At 29.5% G+C, this 24,965-nt stretch overlaps 3 protein-coding genes across 3 annotated transcripts; 2 read left to right on the top strand and 1 right to left on the bottom strand.

Annotated features, from left to right (window-relative positions):
• The first annotated feature begins 674 nt into the window (after nt 1–674).
• On the top strand, nt 675–6,101 carry LOC127264846 (uncharacterized). Its single transcript, XM_051294388.1, has 4 exons — nt 675–851; nt 1,734–1,898; nt 3,283–3,429; nt 5,706–6,101. Exons 1-4 carry the CDS (start codon nt 675–677, stop codon nt 6,099–6,101), a joined length of 885 nt encoding a protein of 294 aa, XP_051150345.1.
• Nucleotides 6,102–7,429: 1,328 nt separating this feature from the next.
• LOC127264845 (uncharacterized) lies at nt 7,430–11,325 on the top strand. The gene is made up of 7 exons (XM_051294387.1): nt 7,430–7,618; nt 7,715–7,801; nt 8,458–8,673; nt 8,850–9,014; nt 9,574–9,627; nt 10,221–10,367; nt 10,942–11,325. Exons 1-7 carry the CDS (start codon nt 7,430–7,432, stop codon nt 11,323–11,325), a joined length of 1,242 nt encoding a protein of 413 aa, XP_051150344.1.
• A 937-nt stretch (nt 11,326–12,262) lies between these two features.
• LOC127264956 (protein ENHANCED DISEASE RESISTANCE 2-like) lies at nt 12,263–24,267 on the bottom strand. Its single transcript, XM_051294570.1, has 22 exons — nt 23,734–24,267; nt 22,873–22,947; nt 22,605–22,658; nt 22,028–22,093; nt 20,852–20,910; nt 20,541–20,620; nt 20,125–20,250; nt 19,367–19,401; nt 19,001–19,101; nt 18,834–18,929; nt 18,161–18,225; nt 17,547–17,618; nt 15,984–16,154; nt 14,882–15,081; nt 14,729–14,792; nt 14,460–14,629; nt 13,898–13,999; nt 13,754–13,801; nt 13,412–13,555; nt 13,229–13,324; nt 12,629–12,730; nt 12,263–12,561 (listed from the first exon to the last, which is right to left on the bottom strand). The coding sequence occupies exons 1-22, from the start codon at nt 24,028–24,030 to the stop codon at nt 12,475–12,477; spliced, it is 2,310 nt and encodes a 769-aa protein (XP_051150527.1). The 5' UTR covers nt 24,031–24,267; the 3' UTR covers nt 12,263–12,474.
• Between the last annotated feature and the right edge of the window lie 698 nt (nt 24,268–24,965).

Raw genomic sequence — 24,965 nt, 5'->3', positions numbered from 1 at the left:
TATTATTAAAAATAGTACGTGTTGTTTGTAATAATGACGTGTGTCATTTGTTTATAATTGCACGTGTGCTGTACAAGTGTATGTTAGCATGTGTTGTATGAAACTATATAGTGTGTTGTTAATTTATGTATTGTATTTGTATTATATAAATATAAATGACTGTCACTAACATTACCATGTCTATGTCTTGTTTTTAGTTCATACGATGTGCTTGTATTATATTAATATAAACGATGTGTTGTAATTAACATTAGCGTGTGCTATTTGCTAGCTATGAATATGATATTCAACACTGTGGCGCGGTGAATTACAAAGTATTGAATTTAAAATTTTGCCAAAAATAATTTATATTAATATGATATAAATATAAATAAAAATTAAGATTACATTGTTGGTGTATTTGTTTTATATTAATTAAGCAATTTGGGCCATGAGCCGCTATTGTAGTAAGGCTTAGGATAAATATTAAAAATAAAGGAAACTTATATATAATTAGTTCCATTAATCTCCATACAATTATTATGAATAATTAAATTATCTTTTATTTTTAATATAGCTATCCTAAATTCCAATTTATCAGCAAATTTAATTATTTAAAGTAAATAAGTGATTAGATCGAATGTATTTTTGATTTGTAGGATCCACATAAAAGTTTGAAGAGGAACATGTCGTCAATGACCCGCAAGCAAGGTGGAAACTTTCAGGTTTGGACAAAGTCGAATGAATCGTGTCCGGAAGGTACCATTCCCATTCGAAGAACAACCGAACAAGATCTACTCCGAGCAAGTTCTATCGAAAGATTTGGGCGAAAACTAAGTCCGATTTCAAAGACAGATGAAGGAGGCCATGAGGTGTGTTTTAAATTAATTATTCTATGTTAAGATAAATAATGCAATAATGAAAAAATAATAATAATGGAAAACACAAACTTTGATTATCTAATTCGATTAAACTTATTTATGTCTTAGCTACGCTAAAATAAGAATTTAGCAATTTTAAACCCACAAATAGCTCATGTTAATAATCTTTTAACCTCATCTTTAAGTTTCGAACGGGTGTGTTTCTTTAACACCAGAACTCAAAAATTTTACTATTTGGATTATGTATTTTTCGAAAAAATCTCATAAAATATCTCATCATACAATATTTTAGTACCAAATTCAAACCAAAATTTTTCAAAACCTATCAAAGAAAACACATCGGACACACTCTCTCTTGTGTATATATACATACAACTTATGTATATGGGATATAATCTCACCCCCAATAATTTGCATATATATATATATATATACATACTCCATCCGTTCCTTATTTATTTATCTGTTTGTTTTTTACACGGAGTTTTAGGTATATTAGTATTGTATTTGAATGTGGTATGAATAAAATAGAAAAGATTAAAATAACTTTATTAGTATTGTGTGATATAAAGATAATAGCATTTGTGTAATATATTGTAAATTGTAAGTGTATTTTTAATGTTAACAGAAAGTTACTAAAAAAAATTGATACTTTGTTATTAGACGGACCAAAATAGAAAAATTGATAGATTGTTAAGGGACGAAAGAAGTATATAGAATTGTGAGTACAATTTTTTGCACGCATTTATAATATATTACAAGGTAAAATTCAAGCACACAATCTACTTGTATTTCAAGATATTAGGACAATTCTAATCATTTGATAATTTATTTTTAAAGTCTTATTTTAAACAAGAAAAAATCGATATGCAGCATGCGATCGCAAGGACAAAAGGGACTTTTCGCGGAGGAAAGGCATTTTTTAATGTTTGGAAACCTAAGGTGGAGAATTCAGATGAATTTAGCTTAACACAAATGTGGGTAGTGGTAGGTACTTATGAGAATCATGATCTCAACTCAGTTGAAGCTGGTTGGCAGGTACTAATGCATCCCTATTATTTGAATTGGACGAGTCGAATATTTTATTTTATTTTGAAAAAAAAAAAAGAAAAAGAAACTTAATTTGATTACACAAAATATTTATTTTTTTTATTAAAAATATTATATATTTATGTCATATCACATACGATCATAATTTAAAATTTTATTATTTTTAAACCCTAAATTCAAATTCAACCATTAAAGAAACATGCATACTCAGAAAAATTCAGTTCAAAGTCGAGCTTGATATATATATATAAGGTAACCATTTTATTTGTATATTTTCTTAAGAATGTTATTACGATTAACAGATTGAGTTATGGAGCAGCTCGACTTGTATAATTTCTTTTCCTATAGCCTCTAAAATTATTTATTATAGGTTTACCCGCAGATATATGGCGACACCTCTCCAAGATTGTTCGTCTTTTGGACTGTAAGGATGTTGTCTTTTTATTTTATTTTATAGATACTACAAGAAATTATCAATTTTGTAACGAAGTTTTTTCGTTCCTAAATTTATTTTTTCCGTTACTAATGATATTAGAGACGGAATTAGAGATGGAATTACGTTAGTTACCTGAACTTTAGGAACGGAATTTTGTTACAAATATACTATTTTTTTTTTGGAGTGAGAACAAGATTATTATTATTTCTAAGATCCTATTATCACTTCCATTCTCAAATATTCTTACTAATTAATTCTTATTTTTTTGTGTTTGAGTTTGGAAGTAAACAAAATTCGTCCATGCACTACAAAAAAATAATATATTTGTAACGGAATTCTGTCCCTAAAGTTCATGTAGCTAACGTAATTTCATTCATATTTTCATCTCTAATGTCATTAGTAACGAAAAAAATAGATTTAGAGACAAAAAAATTTTGTTACAAAAATGATTTTTTTCTTGTAGTGATGTTTATCATCCGAAACCAACCAACAAATCGAATTCACCGTATTTCCATGGCATACAATGTTTATTGTCCATGTGTGACCATTTCGGGTTTCAAATTAACGTTTTCTACTTTTCAAATTTTTTCGTTTAAAATTTTGTAATTATTCTTATTTAAAGCTTTAGGATTTTCCATTTCATAAATAAATATCAATCTTTCGTTTTGTGAGTAGTTTCTACTGAATAATAATTACTAGGTCATATCTCGTGTGTATTTTCACTACAAAAAAATAATATATTTGTAACGGAATTCCGTCCCTAAAGTTCACGTAGCTAACGTAATTCTATTACTAATTCCGTCTCTAATGTCATTAGTAACGGAAAAAGTAGATTTAGAAACAAAAACATTTTGTTACAAAAATGATTTTTTCTTGTAGTGTTTTATTTTTGTTATTTATTTATTTTTTTTGATAACGTTATTTTTATTTTTTCAGAGGGATGCTTATGAGAAAACAGGATGTTACAATTTGTTGTGTGAAGGTTTTGTTCAATTCAGCAGCAAAATATTGGTTGGGGGATCCATCACACCTGTTTCCACATACAATGGACAACAATTTGGTATTGACTTGCACATTTGGAAGGTACCTATTTATTTTAATCGGTAAACTGGTTTTTTTTCCCTTAATTGGACCTTATCATTTTAGTTCCATAAGTAAAGCCTGTCGCAAACTAGTTTTATAAGTGAAAAAAAATATGTTATTTTAGTCCTCCGGCGCTGGAGACGCCCGCGTGGCTCGCCGGAAGCCACGTGTCCGTCAGATCATGGTGGACACGTGGATTTTATTTTATTTTATTTTATTTTTATTTTTTTTTTCAACTGGACCAAATAAAAATATATATAAAAAAAGGAAAATAAAATTTAAAATAAATTTAAAATAAAATTTAAAAAAATGAAAAAAAAAAAAAATCCACGTGCACGTAGCCTCCGACGAGCCACGCGGTCGTCTCTGGCGCCGGAGAACTAAAACAACGAAAAATTTTCACTTATAGGACTAGTTTGTGACAGGCTCCACTTACAGGACTAAAATGATAAAGGTGTCCAATTACGGGATTAAAAAAAAAAAACAATTTACCCTATTTTATTCAATGAATTAAAAATAATCATTAGTGGCTCATTCAAAATTTGAAATGCTTATATTAAAGAGCATAAAAAACAATTAAGAAGCCTAGAAAATTATTATAGTAGGTAAATTATTTGTATCTTTCATTCTACATCGAGAATTTTAAATTTATGTTATTATTATTATTATTATTATTATTATTATTTTAATGACGTGGAAACTTGCAGCCGCTACCCGATTATTCTTAAGTTTATATGTTGTAATATCAGTGAAAAATGTTTCTTAATCCGCCTTTGTTAAATGATAAGTGACATTATTACACTTTTGAACTATTAAACAATAATAGTACTATAATTATATTGCAAATTTATCGAATATTTATGTATTAAATAAAATTAATAAAGATGTTGAAGATATAATAAAAGTTTGTGGATACTATATTTTAAAGAATAAGTAAATTGTGTGTTCATATATTTATGCACACATTAAAAGGAGAATGAGCAATAATTGAATTTTCTTTTTTTTTTTTACTTTTAGAACTAGTAAAGATATATATATATATAAAATAAATAAATAAATAAAGGGTACCCAAGAAACAAAAATAGATATACTACAAGAAAATAGTATTTTTGTAACAAATTTTTTTCATTACTAATAACATTATGAATAGAATTAGTGACTTAATTTATTAAATTATATCCCTAAAGTTCACTTAGCTAATGTTGTCCGTATCTAATTTTCTTTACAAATATATTATATTTTTTTATAATGTATATTTGAATATAAATTTGGCTAATAAGACTGTCCATCGAAGGATATAATAAATTTGCTAAAACAGGTGATAGCTTTCCCTCTAATCCATTTGTTCAGTGGTAATTTTGTGTTTTAGTCTATTTTGAAAATATTAAAAAAATTCAATCAATTTTATTTTGATGTGATGTTTTAAATAAAAATTAATTTACATATATAATAATTTAAATAAATATAAATTGATAATATAGGGTTTTTGGAAATCTACTTTTTAAAATAATAAATTCAACAGCAATTTTTATTTCAAAAATATTAATTTATCTGTTTTTAAACTTAAACTTTTAATTTTATTTATTATGATTTAAAAAATTTTAAAGCATGATAATTTTGTTACTGTGGAATGCATTAGCCTGTTTAGTATAATCAATTTGAAGTCAAAATTGTATATTTTTTATTTTTAATTTATATAATATACTAATCTTAAAATTAAGAAATATGATTAAAATGTCAAATTTTTAAAAATATACCTTTTCAATCATATTAAATAATTTCAAAGTTTTAACTATAACAGATAAGGTTTTAAAATAAATTATAACACCATTACTCCATTAGCAGTATAAATACTATTCACCTTAATAACATTTTCCTTTTGGTAAATTTCCTTAAGTTAAAATGGTTTTTAACCTTATCACATCAAAATACCTTTATATATATATATATATATATATTTTAAATTGTTCAAACACAAAATTAAATTGCATAATTTTTTTACTTATGCTTTCGTACATACATATCACCCTGACCCGGGCGAAAGGAACGCTTGTTCAAGACCAATATAAATAGAGGTCTGTTGTATATATATAATTTTTATATGTAGAACTTATTTGATATATATATATAAATATTTTTTAATACTATTTTTTAAAAAAAAAATTAGAAAATTTATTTTATTTAATTATATAAGGGTTTTTTTTTTTTTTTTTTTTTCGTTTCAGACCCTTCGAAAGTCAGGACCAACTTTGATACATATGCATTTTTATTGTTAGGATGCAGATGCATGGTGGCTAGAGGTTGAAGGAGAGACCGTGGGCTACTGGCCATCATCAATATTCACACTTTTGTGGAGTAGTAAGGATACGATCGTTGATTTTGGAGGCGAAGTATTTATAGGCCGGATGCCATCATCGGGGCACACGACGACCGAAATGGGGAGTGGCCATTTCCCTTCGGAAGGGTTCAAGAAAGCAGCTTTCATTAGAAATATGCAAGTTGTCGATGAGAATGGCGCACTAATTCCCGCTCCGATTAGCAAAGTTATTATAGACTCGAATACTTGCTATAACATGGAAGTGCATCTACCGACTAAAGATCCGATTTGGGGAACTTTTATCTATCATGGAGGACCGGGAAAAAGTTCTATTTGCCCCTTGGAGCGATTTTGATCGTCAATTTATGTGAAGTATAGTGTTTTTGAGAGTTATAAGAACTTAAAAGTGAATTTAGATTGGAATAGTTCTTAATATGTATTCTTATTTGCTTAGAGGGATTGGTTTTAATTTTTAATTACTTCGCAAAATAATATAGTTGTCTCTATCATTTTTGTTGAGAGATGGATTCACTACCAAAAAAAAAAAAATAGTATATTTGTAACGGAATTCCGTTCCTAAAGTTCACGTAACTAACGTAATTTCATCTCTAATTCCGTCTCTAATATCATTAGTAACGGAAAAAATGAATTTAAGAACGAAAAAATCTCGTTACAAAATTGATATTTTTTTGTAGTGTATTGAATTAGGAATGATAAAAATTGGAATTGAAATTGATATGATGTTACAAATGAATCTAGTTAAATACAGTGTGTTTGATTTGTGAGATTGTTGACAATGAAATTTTTTTTTTATGTGAAGTATAAAAAATTGTGTAAGAATTATTGAAAGAACAAAGTCTATAGTTATATATATATATATTTACACTAGTAATCAATTTTTTAACTTTTTTAAAAAATATTATACAAATATATCGTGTTTTAGCAAAATATCATATCAAGTATCTAATTTTTTTATTATTTTTCAAATTTCTAAAATCTTCCAAAATTTTTATCTAAATAAATCTTATATATATATGATTTGATTTGATATATTTTAAAGAAGGAAAAATCAGGAACAATGGAAGGCAAATCCTAGCACCCAAATATATTTTATATATGTTAAATGAGGCAAATAAAAATAGAGAAAAGTAATTTGGATTTACCCATCACCTTCTCTTATAGTAGGCTTGGGAGGATAAAAATAAAAATATAATTAATTAATGAAGAAAATTTTATGAATTTGCTTTGGTTGATTGTAATTTGAAATTAATTTAAAATAAATTTTAAATTAATATATTTGTTTAAATAATATTTTGATACGATATTTTTGTAAGAAAAAAATATTATATTTTAATCAAAATCGTGCAAGTGAATAATATATATGTGGATTTTGGAATAATATATATTTGGATTTAAAATGGTAAAAATACAATCTCTATATATGTACAAAAATATTAGATAATTAATTCGATTAATGTCCTTAAATAACATAAGATGAAACATAGAAGAGGGCAGAATTATATTATTGGTAAAATTCACAGAATCCTCTTATTATGGAATTTACTATGATTCAAAATTTTAATTTTTAGGGTTCATACACATGTCTCACTATATATAAATAAGATTTACTAAGCTACACGAAACATTAATCTCGTGCATGATAAGATTTTTTTTTTCATCAAAATGGCTTCTTTCTACCGCCAAATCTTGCCAATGATTTCATCTTTCTTGTTCTTCGTAGTGTTCTTCGTCTCCTACGCAAATGCAGAGCTTCGTATTCGGAACTTCATGACGGGAGATGAGATCGCAGAGTCGGACAACATCAAAGCTCTTTTGAGTAAAATGAATAAACCTGCTGTCAAGACCATTCAGGCAACATTAATCTATTTATTGTCATGTTATTTATGTTCGAACAGTTAATTCGATTCGATTATTCAGCTGTTTTGTTGTTCTTCTTGTTTTACACAGAGCCCCGATGGTGATATCGTTGATTGTGTTTTGATTCATCAACAGCCCGCCTTCGATCATCCACTCTTGAAAGGACATAATTTATTGGTGAGTTATACTATTGAATTTCGAACATATTTATTTCAAATATATATAAGATTATAATCCTTAATATTTTTTACGATAAAAAATATTGTAGATTTGTTCACTCAACCAATTTTTCTTAACACAATTTCCAATGTATTTATATATATATATATATATTTTATTTTCTCATAAAAATTAAAAATTCAATTTAAAATATTATTTTTATATTATTGACTAAATTTTCATACTTTATTAAAAAAAAAAAAAAAACTTAAAATTGAGACATTAAACAAATAGAAATTGTGATTGTTGTATAGTAAAAAAATTGAAATGAAACTTGTAAGTTTGGCCTAAACAAATATAAGATAATGTGATATCTACTATAACATCTAATGATATTATTTCTACCTAAAATATTTTTAGTTTCTGATATAATTATAACAGTATAATTATAACTAATGATATATTGATTAATTGTTAACTAGATAAAACAAAACATTATAAACATTGCTTTTTTACTATTCAATTTCATGGAATTATGAATGATTTGTATCATCTTTTATACGAATATAGCTATCCTAAATTTTTTATCTATCACAAATTAAATTTAATTATCTCAAGTAAAAAGTTATTAGATTATACTATGAGTATAAATGTATTTTTTAACTAAATTGTAGGATCCACCGAAAAGTTTGAAGAGGAACATGTTGTCAATGACCGGCAAGCAAGATCGACACTTTCAAATTTGGACAAAGTCTAATGAATCGTGTCCGGAAGGGAGTATTCCTATTCGAAGAACAACCGAACAAGATCTACTCCGAGCAAGTTCTATTGAAAGATTTGGACGAAAACTAGGCCGGAATTCAAAAGCAACAGCTTCAGATGATCACCAGGTATGTGTCTATATATATATATATATGTGCGTGTGCATACAATTTTTTGTATGCATATATTATATATTAAAGTACGCAATCTACTTGTATTTCGAGATATTAGGACAATTCTAATCATTCGATAACTTATTTTCAAGAAAGTCTTGTTTAAAAGAAATAAATAAATCGATATGCAGCACTCAATTGCGAGGGTAAATGGGACGTTTCGCGGAGCAAAGGCGTTTTTTAATGTTTGGGCACCTAAGGTGGAGAGTACAGAGGAATTTAGCTTAGCACAAATGTGGATAAGTGCGGGTTCTTTCGAAACTGATGATCTCAACACAGTTGAAGCTGGTTGGCAGGTACTAATGTATCATATTATTTGAATTGAATTGAATCGAGCCAGCCGAGTATTTTATTTTTTTAAGAAATAATGATACTTTTATCTTCTAGAAAAGCATTTTGATTGAGTTATAAATTCTCAAACTCAAATAAATAGACATTTCTTATATATTTACTTTTCATTTAGCATTATTCATTTTTTATTATTTTTTTAAAACATTACAAAAAAAAAAGTTTACGAGGGACATTAGTGGAGAATTAAATATATTATATTTATTAGAATATTACCTAAAAACTTTAAAAAAAAAATTAAAATTAAAACAATATTTATTTATATCATGTGAAATATTAATACTTCATTTTTAGTATTATTTTAAATCCTAAACTCAAATCCAACTGTTAGATGAAATGTACTCGGCAAATTTCAGTTCAAACTCGAGCTTGATTTATATATGTGAAGTAACCATTTTAGTTTGTAGTTTTTTAAGATCTTAGTTCAACTCAATGATATTATGATTACCAAATTGAGCTCGACTCGTATAACTCTTTCTCTATAGCCTCTAAAATTATTTATTACAGGTTTACCCGATGCAATATGGCGATGACCGTCCAAGATTGTTCGTCTATTGGACTGTAAGAACGTTGTCTTTTTTTTTTTTTCATTCATGAAGGAAATTATAAAATTTTGCATGCATGGCGGTGCATATTATCATTGCATATATATATATATATTGATGCAATTAGTAGTCATTAATTTGAAATAATAGTGACAAAATTACTATTTTTAAGATTTTATTCACTCTTTAAGAAATTAAGTATTGTCAAATTTTACCAACTTATCCTTTCTTTATTTCATTCTTTTGTCTTTGTGCTCAAAATTAGACAAAAAATGCACGATACATCCAAAATAATCGAATGGGTCAAAATCATTGCTTTGCCATGACGTACAATAATTTTTTGTCTATATGAGATCTGTTTACGATTTCAAATCAACATTTCTCAACGGTTTAGGATTTTTTAAAAGAATTTGCAATTATTCTTATTTAAACTTTAGGATTATCGACTCCATATATACAGAGTCTTTCATTTTGTGAGTAGTTTTTGTTGAATAAAAAAAAAATTGATCTTTGATCGGTAATTATTCTCTTGTCGATTATATATATATATTCATACATCGGCGTCAAGTGTGTGTATTTTAATTTAATTAATTTTATTTTTGCATGCAGAGGGATGCTTACCAGAATACAGGGTGTTACAATTTGATCTGTTCAGGGTTTGTTCAGTTCAGTACAAAAGTATTAGTCGGAGGATCCTTCGCAGCTGCTTCGACGTACAATGGAGATCAATTAGAAATTAACTTGCACGTTTGGAAGGTAATTATTATTTTATTTATTTATTATCATATAAAAACTTTGTCGAAAGTTTTCCAATTTCTCTATTTTAGCAAAAGAAAAATATATATATTTTAAATCATACAAGAAATCTATTGAATCATATGAAAAAAATAAAAATAAATAAAAATTGTTAAATGATATATTATCAAGGTTTTGATAAATGAGATATGATTCTTTGGTTAACTATTAAATGTTTTATATAATAAATAAATTAAAAGAAATCTATAAAAAAAAAATATCAAGTGTTGATTTTTATTTTTATTTTTGTTTTTTAATCAAAAATTATACGTACTATTTCTTATTCGATATTAATTTTATTTACTCAGTATTTTTAGATGGATTGATTCTTTTTGTATGGCACAAGAAATTGTATCAAAAAATATATATTGTTTTCAAGTTGAATATTTGACTTATTCGGTTTTATTTTTGACTTTTATAAAAAGTATTTTTATATTGTTTAGTATTATTATTTTGTATTTTGATTTTATTTCGTAAAATCGAAAAAAGAATTCCCCCTTCTAATTTTATTCCGATTCCGTCATTATTGTTACAGGATGCGGATGCCTGGTGGCTAGAGCTCGGGGGCGAAACAGTGGGCTACTGGCCAGCAGAAATATTCACTCTTTTATGGACTAGTCCAAATACGACTGTCGATTTTGGGGGTGAAATATTCACGATCCGCGATCCATCATCGGGGCATACAACGACCGAAATGGGGAGTGGTCATTTTGCTTCAGAAGGGTTCAAAAAAGCAGCTTTAATAAGAAACATGCAAATTGTCGATGAAAATGGCGCGCTAACCACGCCCCCAACTCCCGTCGTGATTATGGATGAGAGTAATTGCTATACCATACAAGTGACGCCGGAAGGTGAATATGCGAATTGGGGAGCTTTTCTATTCCATGGAGGGCCGGGAAAAAACTCGGCTTGCCCTTAGATCGATCGATCCATCGATAATTTATATGAAGTATATATATATATATTTTTTGTTTTTTGAAAGTATTTTGAATTTAAGGTGGATTTTTTAGATGGGAATAGTGTTTAGTATATTTTTTTTCTTGTTTGGTTGGAGGGATTGGTTTTGATTTTTGGATGTTTTGCAAATAATCTATTTGTCAATAAAATTCGTGGTAAAAGGATTTTGTCGAAGTTGTCTTCTCTTAGAGCTGGTTTTTCAGTGTTAAAAGGTTGTGTTCTTTTCTAAATTTTATTGAGGTTTTAATTAGTCAAATTTTTTAAAAAAATAAAATCAAATCAAATCAAATAATTATTTTTTTATATTATACTACAAATTTATTTTACATTTAAAACATCACTGCATCAATTTTTACTATTTATAAATTCAAACCCAATAACTCAAACCCACAGACAACACATTTTTTTGTATGCAGAATAATAAAAGAGGTATTAAAATATTTAGTTGTGTTGTTTTTAGATGTTTTTGTAAAAATAAATATATATATATTTTTTTAATTAAATATATACGAAAAAAGATATGTTAAAAATTGATGTGAATTGATATTTTCTTTATGAATTTATTTTATTTTTATTTACTTTACGAAATATTTATAGTGTATTTTTATAAAATAATAGAAATTATAAAAGTAAAAAAAATTCCAAAGAAACTGCTGCTGGACTCTCTCTACATATGTTTGAAAATTGGATTGTTTCAAAAATAACTTCTTTTGTTTGTATTTTCCCCCAAAATTATTGAATTTCAACTTTATATCATCCCAAAAAAGATGGGAAGAGCAATAATAATACAAAAAAAAAATAAAAAAAAACATTACAAAATAACAAATGATAGTAAATAAATAAATTACTGTATAAATTTTACAAAATTAATTAATACATCTAGTACTATGACCCTTAATTTAACAAACATATGACAAGATAGAGAACAAAACATTACAAATCAGGCTTGAGCTGAGGTGAGCAGCAGAATGTTGCCCCCAGACATCTTTTCAATACAAAATTTTTGTAACATATTATGGATAAATCAAAACTAATCCATAATAATTGTCACAACAAGTCAGAAATTGAAATAATGTACCTAGTGCTTCGGGCAAATCGAGTATTGATCGAATCATATTGATTCAGCAGTGTCGAGCTGCACGCGATTTAGTCTGATGGTTCCAAGGATGTATTCCGGGAGTTCAGATTCTTCTTTTCCCTGTAATAAATTAACTTTAATGAATCATTGTCGAAGAACAAACTGTTAGCTAATTCAATCGACGAACCTCTATAACCATTGCAAGATCAACAACAATGCTGGTTACGTAGCCTAGGACAAGCCCGATCACACTCTTCGCTACTGAAGATGAGCCAATGTCCACGTCAATCTGTATCCAACCATACATAAGTACAATTTCATTGATAATGATATTAAAAGATCATCTCACCTAAAAATTTAAACTTATGAAATGCATCATTAATTACCATATTATATAGTCGCTTAACTCGGGACTTCCCCTTTGATACTATGTTAAACCTAAATGATTAAATTCGTAGGAAAATGCATATAAAATATGTTTGCTTCCTCGTTTTTTTGGTCCAAAAAAAAATATTCACTTTCCAAGCAAAATATTCTTATAAACTCTTTAATTTATGTTTTTCTAACATTACACTTATTTACAAAATTTTCTCTAACTTCGTTAATTCAATCATGTACTTAAATTATTATTAACTAATATATTATATTCATTAAAATCCGTGTCCAGCTCAATCGAGCATATAATTGGTGGATGGATGGAACATCATATAGTCTTCCAATAGATAAGAATTTCGGTAGCCAATATGGATTTCACAACTAGTACTTAGGATGATGATCCGATACTCACCTCCAGAAAATTGTCTTGCCTGAGGTATTTACAATTTATAGCCTTTCCTAGCATGCAAGCTTTTGTTCCGACTGCGCGCTTTACCATCCAGTATCCCTGTAACAAGCACGAAATTAAGATATGCGTAGGAAAAGGTTAGTCAGAACAGAAATGTTTTGAAAAATAGCATAAAGTGTTAGCTACCTCAATGATGCTTGGAATAAGTTTGAACCTAGAGTCCCTATGCGCATCGGTACCATCAATAAATTTACCCAACAGTGAATCCTCTCTTACGGGCCTGTCTGCAGCATGATACATAACCAGACTATAGTTCGGCTTCGATGGGATCTGAATTAGTAGCCACCAATAAAATTTTGCCTCAGTAAAACATTTGCAAGAGAATTAGATTCAGTCATGTAATCCTATCCAGCATCTCATTCATCAGCTAAAATATATTCATTTTCTAAAATTCATAAAGAGATTCTGCTACAGTATGTAGAAATTGCAAGTTTTTGTAATAGTAGTCGTTCAAGAAAAAGCGAGCACCTGAAGATTTACAACCAGAATAAACGGGAGCTTTTTCCCCTGCTCACTCTGTGCCATTACAAACAGAATCATTTAATAAATAAGACGAACAAGGGGATGGTTGAGTGATCATAAATGATAACTATGTTATGTTTATGGGCTAACCTGAACAAGGCTTCTTGGATGCAACGCAGCATTTGATAAACAGCCTTCCACCTTGAACCAGTCCACTGCTATGAGTTTGAGAAGTGGCTGTCCACCTTTTATCTGAAAGCACGTCACACGGCATAAGCTTGATAAACAAAATTCTCTGATCATTTGATTGGGAGGAATATAATACGTATCGACAAAAAGCTATAACCTCATGATATTGGACAATGTTCCAAATTTCTAAAGTTATGACCAATCAGTTTATGTAAGCAGCCTCAACAAATTTCCAAATTAAGGATGAATCTTCTGGTCAAGACTCTTAACTATGCAATTATTAAAATCCGATGTTATAGTGGTCGAGTTTGAATACAACAATAGTATTTATTATAAGCACAAAAACAATCAGCTCCTATACCTCTTTATCTGATCCCCTAATCACTTAGTTTTAGGTTCCTTCTATTGTGATTTGTGAATCCTACCTCTTAATCTATAAAATCCTTTCTTATCAATAAAATTAAGACAATCTGAAATAACTTTCATGGAAGCGTGACTGATTTTTAAGAGTTTATGGAACTACCTTAGTACTGTCTTTCAAGTATGTCTTTCCTCTGATCATGAATCCAGAACCACTTGGGGAAATCCAGCAATTTTTATCATCTTCGTCCACAGCTCTTCTCATGGTCCCAGGAAACTCACTTGGTTCTAGATTGATAGAAGGTACATTTGAGTCCAGCTCATCACTTGATTCTGGTGGCGAGAACCAGCTTAAGTTAAATCAGGTATACATACAAAATAACTAAAAAATATATTTTAAAAAACAAAGTGCTGCAATAGCCGGATTAGTACCTGAGCTTTGAATGAGTGAAAAACATGATACGGACTGCGGACCACTCTTCAGCAGATTTGTTTCCTTCAAAATAAAGTACAAGTTATCGAAACTGCAGGATCATTTTATAGAAACTTCAATCCATTTTTTCCATGCTTAGAGGTTTTATGTACCTCAGTGGCTTCTGAGTCACTTTCACTGTCCTCAGAATCTGAAGATGACTCGGCATCAGCAGTTGCATCATAAAACTCATCTGTTTTCTCAGCACTCTCAAGTTCTCTACTGGTTTGAGAAAGATCTTCTGAATCGACAATTTTTGTGCCAGGAAAATCCGATGTTATTGCAGGATTTGCTTCAATGTATTCCTTTAAACCTGGAAATTTTCAAAAATGTTGTTTGAAAAAATATATACACTGTTAGGCTTGTTATTGCATCGAATTATATGAACAGTGTCATTTGCTTCAAGTTTGTAATATTCTTTTGTAAAACAAAGAAGAAATATGTGGACCACACCATGGCAACAAATTAGATGAACATATAAGACATTTCTTTTTACATAAAAGACAAGTTCTTTCAAAATCCTTGTGAATATCATCTTTATCTTTTTCTTGTTTTCTATAAAGTCTAGCAAATGAAATACGCATGTTCCAATACCAACGGAGATCTGAACTTAATATTAGATACTAGTACAATATTGTTGAGAAACTATCAAATCTTAGTCAAACTATAAGTTCCATCATGGTACCAAACCTAAGGGTTTGTTTACTTGTGTTTTTCAACCCTGTTTTACATCAATCTACCTATATCCCCCAAATCATCACGCCAACCATTATTTCACCTCAAAAACATCAAAACAAGGATACCATCTACATGCTAGGAGCCAACTATATTGGTTTAATTAAATTGAATGCAAAACTAAAAATTTAAACTCTTTAAATATGTATTAATTCAAGTTTTCAGTACATTATGCAAAGAATTCATTCAACCAAAAAACTCAATCCCCATGTAGTAAAAGTCATGTTGTCATTGTTGAGATTTATTGTGGCATTTGGGGAAAAACAAAAGATAATGTGTTTATTAGAAATATCTGAGGTAGATAAAGTCGAGTGCTGCATAACAAATAAGCAAATATAGCCACAAATAAGATAATTATGCAACTATACTTGATGAATGCTTATGTTTCCGCATAGCTAATAAAGCAAAAACTGCAAGAAGTTTGATCAGCAATTCCTAACAACATACTGAGCAGAAAAGTATCTTAGAAGTGTTACCGACCTGCTACTTGACTCAACAATGCATATGGAACAGTCCGTTCAAACTTTGGGCAGTGGTTATTCCTCCATTTAAGCCAGCCTCTGGGGTTTATCTCCAGAGTTTGTGTCACGAGACATCGAGGATTACTTGATGATGCTTGGGAGCTTAACTTTCTGATCTCCCAAGTTGTGGCTAAAAAGGAGAAAAAGTAAAACAAATTATAACAAGAAGAAGAATTACGAAACTTGACATATTTACAGTTATCTGGACACAACAGAAAAGGCACTATAAAGCATCCAGATATTATCTTCTATCACATTTCAAGAAGTGGAAATAATTTAGCAAACTTCCTTGCTAAACGTGGAGATTCATTGAGGATGGATCTTATAGCTTGGCTCTAACTATCATTTTCTATGTGGTAATTGATTGTTGTCCCCCATAAGTATATCAGTTTAAGTGTTTGACCTTAAGCTCCTAACACTGTTTCTACAGTATCCCAATATTACAGTACTCTGGAAGCATGTGCTGTAAGTAAGAATATTATACCCAACATTACAGGGCACTGGAAAATGATAGGGACATTTTACGTGAAAAGTGAAAAGAATTATTGAATATTTTTATAGTCTAGCTATCATAAACCTCATATTATCCATTCAAGAATGCTTGGATGGAAATGAATATGCTAGACTATTCTCTAAATAAGCACTTGTCTACAGCTAAGAATCTATGCTTAATGGTGAAACTATCTTTAGCACCATAAGAACAGAAAGTGCATGAACAAACATTCTTAAGATAGTGGTGATTCCCCATAGTCAATAGAAGGGGACAATTAGTATGCTACTTACCAAGCATCATTTTGTTGGAAAACTGAACCAGATCTTAATTTAATAAACAGTTAAACAAACAAACAAACAAACAAAAGAAAAAGAAGAACAGGAAGAAGAAGGAGCATTAAGATATTTGTGTAAATTTTGTAGAAATAACTATTTGTTCATGACCTCCATCGGTTCACAATATGTGGTAACTATATACCTATACCATGTAATGCATTCTTTTTAATCATTTAAATACGGACCATTATAATACATATGATCTTTTTTTCATACTATGCAATATAGGTAAGTAATGTAGGGTGTGTTTGTTTGTGGATTTGGGTTTTTGGGTTTGGAATTTTAAATAGTAAAAAATTGAATTGGAATAGTTGTTTGATGTGATATAGAAAGACGATGATGTGATGTTTTGAATGTAAATTAAATTTGTAGTAAAATATATTAAAAATAATAATTATTATTTGATTTGATATTTTTTAAAGAAAAAAGAATTTGAGTAATAAAAATCTTGTGTAAAATTCACAAAAGAACACAACCGTAGAATTTTCAATCATACTGCCAGCGTAAACTTTTATATTTTCACTCTAGCAAATTAGAACTATGTTTTTATATTTTCACTCTAGCAAATTAGAACTATGTAGTTTACTCGCCTGGAAAGAAATCAACCGCATACATGTATGCTTGCACCATCTACTTAGTATTCTATAGTTCAAAAATATGGCAATATACATAAGAGATGGTTTGATATTCTTACGATTGATTTTTGTCCGCTTATATCCAGATCTTGAAGGCCGCTTCTTGTGTACAGATGGAAACTGTAGAATTGCTGCATTGGTAAGTATATATCAAATTATCAATCACAAGTAAAGTTATGCTTCTTCAAGTAAAATAGAAGAACATATCTTACAAAGTATTTCCACTTTCCACTTTTCCATACTTTAAGCATTTGCTAAGCAATAAATTCATAATTACTTCTCGTAATTTCTGCTCTTAAGAGTTTAAAATAGACTTTTGATATTTATGATTTTTAATCTTCATTCCATGTCTTTATTCACTCATGAGTGTGATAACTTTAGCATTTTCAGCTTTATGACGTTCAAGAGGATGCCATGCAAACTTAGAAAGAGAAGACTAAAAAAAGCCTACTAAACTATATATTTCAACATACGTTTCAAATTCCAATAGTGCAATGGTTCAATGATGAAGCTATTGTCAAACATTTGATCAACACATGGTTTCTCTTTGGCATTGCTTGAATTCAAACCATATGATACTAACAAATCATTCTTTACAAATCACATATGATTGTACAAACATACCATCAATGTAAAAAGTGCATCAAGAAAAAGCATAATTAAGCACACTTACTATAAGTCCCTTCTTGATCACGAAACCATCGTCTAGAAAAGACAAAGTCCCTTTTTGAGTGTCTCCTGCATTGAATAATTAGCACAAATCATTGCTAATCTCGTTGTGTTGAATCCTTATTTCCACTGCCAATGCTTACACTTACGTCCATGAAATTACCAAAGATAGGTAACTTCACAAAGCCAAGCCAAATAGGCATGTGCAAATTTCTAAGTTATTGAATGAATTAGATCAATCATAAACCAGTAAGTAGATAGTCTGATCATTTTAAATTATATGAACTGTACAATTTGAAATAGGTTTTAATGTATATGGATATATAACTAATCAATAAGTTATATAAAATAATGTTTAACTAAAGTTAACCGTTTAATCTAATCAAATAAATACTCAAATAGCCTTACATACTGTATCAAATACGATAAACTTGATAGTTCAGTAAACAACTAAATTCAGTAACAAACAAAGTACTCAATTAAGGCCAAACTCATATTAAAAATGTACAATAAAAATTGGATGGTAACTCTGGTAAATCAGTGAAATACCAAATAGTGGAATTAAATTTAATTTGATAAGAACTTACAGGATTTTAAAAAACAAAATGCCACTCATGCTTAAAGCAGACCCTCAGCCTATCTAAGTGACTATATGAAACAAAGATTTAATCATTTACCATGTTAGATAACGCGGATCAAATGTCCCATACACTACATCATAGTGTCCGTTCACAGAATCAACCAACTCAATGTCACCAGTCAATGTATCCCACCTGCAAACTACTATTAGATGGATTTCAACCAAGCAAACAAAGCATCAATAACAGTAACCTAAGCAACTTACTCATATCTTTTAAGCCGATCTGAACTCAACAAAACTTCAAACACCGTATCTGCACTTGCATCAACAACTCCAACAGCTTTGACTAGGACACCTTTGCCACCCTATAAAACAAGGAATGTACTGAAAACTAGCTAATTAAATAACTTTTATTCTTTTTGAGATACTTAAAGCAGCTGCATGTTATACATAAAGCATATGTAATTACAGGACCTCAATTATTGAAGGGGATAGAATTGAGGATTGTTAATTCAGAAATTTATCAAAGTAAAAAATAAAGTGGAAAGTAACTACCATAATGTTTCAAAAAAATTTCTACAAGTATTTGATGAGGGAATATTAAAATGCAAATAACCTAAGATAATATACCTTGGAGGCAGCTACATCTTCAAATATTCTCACACCTGAAAACCAAATTAAGGTTATGATGAGCCAAAGTATCTTATATTAAGATCTATACCAAATTATATTTAAAAGCTATATCATTTTGTGTTATTAGTTTCATAATGTTTTATAATAACAAAAACTGTTATAAATAATCTACAATTTGAGATATGAAGACTGAAAACACACACACATAATATATATGAACTTTAAGTGGCGTATACTGAAATGTGCTTTGAGAATGTTGCATAAAGCATAATTGTAATTTCTTTCATGATTTAAGATTATATACCACAAATAAATAATGAAACTACGACTTATGATTTACTAAGAAAGTTCAGAAGGAATAACACAACTATATTAGTTTATATTGTACACTAGATTAAAATTTGAACATGCAATCTACACAACTTTGAAGTATACAATCAAAGTTACACAATATATTTTATCCATTTAATTGCCAAATGACCATCTACCTAAAAGCTAAAACTAGTAGGAAAATGCATCATTAATTACATATTATTTAGTCTTACAATATACATTAAAGCACAAGTGATGCATATACAATTAATTTATGTATATATAAAGTACTATGTGCTTTCAAGATTTGTAGCAATTCATGCAAAAAATTGAGTTTGTTTGACAAATGATATTAATGGTTGCTCAAGTTGTTAAAGACAATTAAATACAAGTATTACTCAAGAAAATAACTAAATAAATCAAACAAGTCAATAAAACCTTACCATTGATAGTACGTACACATTTCCATTCATGCCCATCAACCACATCTCCAGTATCCGTATCAAAAAGCATATCGAGTCTACTATCACTATGTAGGTTCAAGGCTTTGCGTGAAAGTGAGCCTAGGTCTGTGCAAAATGCAAACAATAGTAATTCTATATAAGCATAGTTTATAGAGCACGAATAGGTTCAATAAATAAAATGCATGATAACACTTGATTTGAGATGCTTCTATGTTTCAGATATAAAACATATACAAAATGCATGTAATTTTCCAATGTGCTAATTATTTAAGTAAAACTAGCAAGAATGACAAGGATGTTACTATTATATTTACTCAAAATAGGAAATAACAATGGAATATAAGAAGTGAGTCAATTACAAGAATTAACAATGATGATAAATAAAAATAGATCACCTCCTGATTTTCTCCTTACTAGCCATCTCAATCCATGAGCATATTTTCGTACTCCAGCCCGAGGCCCCTCTAGATTTATTCTTCCAAAATGAAATCAATCTTAGTACACAATAGCAGCTTCCATGTGTAAAATAGAAAAAGTATGACCATATAGATGAGACAAGTACACAAATTTTGCATAGAACTATAGCTAATTTATGTTTATATATGCACCCATACGTTTTCATATGCAGTTCATTGTTCACATGAAATTAATTGAGTGACTTGTTTTCTCTTAAAGAAATAAAATATTTGGAAGTATTTAAGCTTACTCATCCTCCATAGTCAACTTGTCTCTTACACTTCCACCTTTTGAGATCTCTTGTTGTCCCTATAAAAAATATATACATATGTATAAGTCACTCCACATGCAAGCCCATGCATGTAAAACAGTTTTGAATTTTTAGTGATTGGAACCGTTTTGTCTAGTAGTAAAAGTATTAATTCATGAATTACATCAAGCGAATTGTAAACTAAGGGTGTATTTGTTTGAAGGATTTTGTGGGATTTCTACTATTCCCACAAAATTTTTCCTCCAAAAATATCAAATTAAACATTTATTTTTTATTTTTTATATTATACAAAAAATCAATTTTATATTCAAAACATCACATCAATTCTTATTTATATCACATCATATAACTACTCAAATTCAAAATTTTTACTATTCAAATCCCAATCCAAAATCCAAACCCCCAAACAAACACATCCTAAGAAGAAAACAACAATACTATTTTCATTCTAATCCATTCTTGATATCCCACATTTTCCTCAAAAACTTTTGGATAGATTCAGTAAATAAAAGTAAAATGAAATAGGCCTTCGAACTACTTAGTAAGATGGTCTTGCAATGTGGTATCAGAGTTGGCTCCTAAGCCCATCCATTTACAAAGCAATGTACACATCCAGAGCTTTTAAAGATATTTACATGTATACAAACATAAGCACAGATCACAGATGAAAAACTGTGTTGAAAGAATAGATATATAAATCTAACAATTTAAATATTATCACCCTTTAGGACTTCATATGAATCTTTATAGAAACACATTTCTGTATATACATTGGATCAATATATCATCAATAAATTTCATTATTAAGTGAAAAAATTCCTGATCAAACACTATGTCATTCTGGTAGGACACAATGTTTTGACTAAACACTGAGATCTGTTAAATGATTAAGGTAAAGCATCCTTGCCTTGTTGAAACATTCAGGTAATATTAGGACAAATTATGGGGGTGGGTAATATTGTGAAGCAAAAAATTAATTAGAAATCTCTGAATTATAAATTATTCTTCAAGATATTAGCATACTTAATGTGCCAAATTTGTTCGATGTGGCCCTAAGATTCTCTACTGGTTACTTAATTGATATAATGATATAAAAAGAAATTCCATTATTGCACAAAATAACAATGGGAGGCCATTTTAAATTTTCTTTCATACCTGTTGCTTAGCATGATCAAATGCCTCCTTCCATTTTTTAGCATCATAAGCTGTAGCACAAGCAATCTTGCAACAAGCAAATAATTTATTAATGAGAGATACCAAAAACAAGTTTATTATATCTATAAAAATGTCTTGCAATACGTCAATAGCACAAACAACGAAACCCTAGCAGTAGATACTATGAAAAGACAAATGCACGGTATGGCATAAGAATATGCATATCCCAACACATGCTATATATAATCTAATCATATCAGACATAAAATATAAATAAATAAATAGGTTAAATAATTTCTTCTACAATTGCTATGAATATGGGTTTCATCCCAGTATATGTTTCTCCAATCTAACAATATGATGCAAGCCCATGTTACAAAAACCTCCGACACGTATTCAAAGGACATTAGAAAACACATAGCAAGAAGCTTTACCAAACTAACAAACAGAACGAAAAGAAGAAGAAGATGATGATGATGGTAATGATTGCAATATAATTAATAAATCAAGACTATCATTTGATTTGTGTATCCGTAGAATCGTTTCTATGTAAAGAGAATATATCATAAACACTTACTTCGCCCCTTTTAGCTTGATCCAATCGATTGTAAAACCTCAGCACATACACTTCCTACACAATTATTGAGAACATGATCAGCATTTATTTTATATTAATGGAACATACACAGCTCGTGTACCTAAATATATCGGATACATGTAGAAGTGCAATAATATATAGAAAAACACAGATAAACTTATGTAGCCAGTATACAGCAGATGTCCATGGGAACAGTGACATGTCTTATTCCACTTAAAGACCTACGTTAGAGTAGTAATGGCCTTACATTGTGGCTAACCTCCCGACAACCTAAATCCTCCACCATAAGTGTATCCCCTATGACACCTTTCCGGATGGGTTTCTGCAGAAAAGATATCTGGCCAGAGTCATTCAACTTGAAACAGATTTCAATATGACAGTAATTTAATTATCTAAGTCATAGTGGCTCATTTTTCAAGCACATCATGATTTGAAATATACAATACCGCATAAATTAACAATAAACAACTGGTCAATACATATCTAAACTATACATTAACATGTTAGCTAGTTAAGTCACAACAAGATTGACAAAGAATTGCAGGCAGATCTATTCAAAAAATATAAAATAAAAAATAATTGTATTGGAATAAAAAGAGGCATAAAACCTTGTGTTTCTGTAAAGTTTTATTTGGTCTCACACAATTAGTTTCTTTTTTCCTTCAAAACCATTAAATCAATAACTATTTTTCATTTAATGTATTATACATAAAACCAATTTTTCATCCAAAACATCAGTCATTGAGTATTATTTCAATTCAAAGATTTGCTATTCCCGAACCCAAATTCAATCCAAAACTCAAAGAAACGCTACTACAAAAAGATCACATCTAAAAACTATTTTTCACTCAAAAAGATTCAAATTCAAAACACCAAAAACATCCCAAACCACATGCAATCCCACCCTACCTTTCACTAGTATTTTTTTTCAGCATCATTTTTTCAATTTTCAATCTATACATCAATTTCAACACCTAAAAAATCTATACAAAACATCGTATAGATCCTTGCACATGCGCACTCTGAAACATTATCAAAAGACATCACGCAACCAGAGGATGGAAAAATAAAAACGAAGATAAAAATTAGGGCAAAAGGTATCACACACAATGCCTGGGTTCTCATGTAGATCGCGCTTATACATCTCCATATAACAGCCGCGGATGAAGAGGAAGCGATAGTGGCAGAACTCGTGGCCGATCGGATTGGTTCCCAAATGATAAACCCAACCGTAATACTCAACCTTATCGCCATTTTCGACGTTGCATTTCACGCTGGTGCTCCGGACATTGCTGTCGTCGGTTCGGCCCTCTTTTTCTCTAAGCGAATCGGCGGTCGGCGACGATCTATCCTCGGAGCCGGAATCGGAAACCGCAGTCTCCAACGGAACACTGTCCATCATCATTCTGTGGAACAATGAGCAGAAGCGCCTGCGGCGGGTGGAGGGGAGAGGAAGAAAAGATTGGCGGAGATTGTAAGGAATGGATGGATTGGGAGAGGATTCCGAAAAGTTTGGAGAGCGCAATATATGCTGCGAATTTCCATATGAATGGAAGGAGAAAGGCCCCTGGAGCGAGTGGCGGGCATCGATGGAGGATGGAGATTGGAGATGGAGATGGAGGCTCCATGTCTGTCATGTCCCGTTTTCGTCTTCTCCAAAAATCTTGCTGCTGCTGCTCGCCGCCTGCCATTTGTCTCTTCAACGGTCCTTTTTCCTTATTTTATTTATTTATTTTTTTAGAGTATATGTTAAATTTGTGATTTTAATGTTTGTTTGTAGTTTGGATTTTGAGTTGGCTAAAAGTTTTGAATTGAAAATTTATATATGATCTGACATATATATATATATATATATAAAAAGTGTTAGATGTGATATTTTGAATATAAAATGAATTTTTAAAATAATATAAAAAATAGGTGTTTGATGTGATATTTTTTAACGAACGAAAAAATTTTGAATGAATAATGGATTTTTTTGCAAAATCTCTCATACAAACACACTTTTTTATTGTCCGATTTATAAAATATATATTATTCTGATTAATATTTAATATAAAATATTACTTTCTCCGTCCTAGTACAATATATTCGTCCTAAAACAATAATATAATATCACTATAAAATTATCATTAATTTTTCATTTATATTAAAAATATTTAGATCAAAATACAGCAAAAATAAGTTTGGTCTAAAGAATAAAACAATATTATATTTGAATCTTTAAAAATAAATTCAAAATTTTCAAGTCATATCTAACCCGCCACACTTATAAATTGAGCCGTCGTCCCCGGACCCATGAAAATTGGGCCGACCCTAATTGTTATAAAGAGATGAGACCAG

Source organism: Andrographis paniculata, unplaced genomic scaffold, assembly GCF_009805555.1.
Source record: "Andrographis paniculata isolate CXL003 unplaced genomic scaffold, ASM980555v1 Contig71END, whole genome shotgun sequence".
NCBI classification, from domain to species: Eukaryota; Viridiplantae; Streptophyta; class Magnoliopsida; order Lamiales; family Acanthaceae; genus Andrographis; species Andrographis paniculata.
Note: the sequence above shows the minus strand (reverse complement) of the source record. Positions and strands in the feature narration are given on the sequence as shown.

Bases quoted from the DNA above. Each gene is read 5' to 3' on its own strand.
- LOC127264846 (XM_051294388.1), top strand. From the start codon at position 675: ATGACCCGCAAGCAAGGTGGAAACTTTCAGGTTTGGACAAAGTCGAAT. The intron at 1,899-3,282 runs GTACTAATGCAT...TTATTTTTTCAG, and splicing joins CAGTTGAAGCTGGTTGGCAG to AGGGATGCTTATGAGAAAAC. The intron at 3,430-5,705 runs GTACCTATTTAT...TTTTATTGTTAG, and splicing joins TTGACTTGCACATTTGGAAG to GATGCAGATGCATGGTGGCT.
- LOC127264845 (XM_051294387.1), top strand. From the start codon at position 7,430: ATGGCTTCTTTCTACCGCCAAATCTTGCCAATGATTTCATCTTTCTTG. The intron at 7,802-8,457 runs GTGAGTTATACT...ACTAAATTGTAG, and splicing joins TGAAAGGACATAATTTATTG to GATCCACCGAAAAGTTTGAA. The intron at 9,628-10,220 runs GTAAGAACGTTG...TTTTGCATGCAG, and splicing joins GATTGTTCGTCTATTGGACT to AGGGATGCTTACCAGAATAC.
- LOC127264956 (XM_051294570.1), bottom strand. From the start codon at position 24,030: ATGATGATGGACAGTGTTCCGTTGGAGACTGCGGTTTCCGATTCCGGC. The intron at 20,251-20,540 runs GTGATCTATTTT...CATTTTGCACAG, and splicing joins AGTAAGGAGAAAATCAGGAG to ACCTAGGCTCACTTTCACGC. The intron at 13,802-13,897 runs GTTAGCCCATAA...GTAATGGCACAG, and splicing joins ATCCAAGAAGCCTTGTTCAG to AGTGAGCAGGGGAAAAAGCT.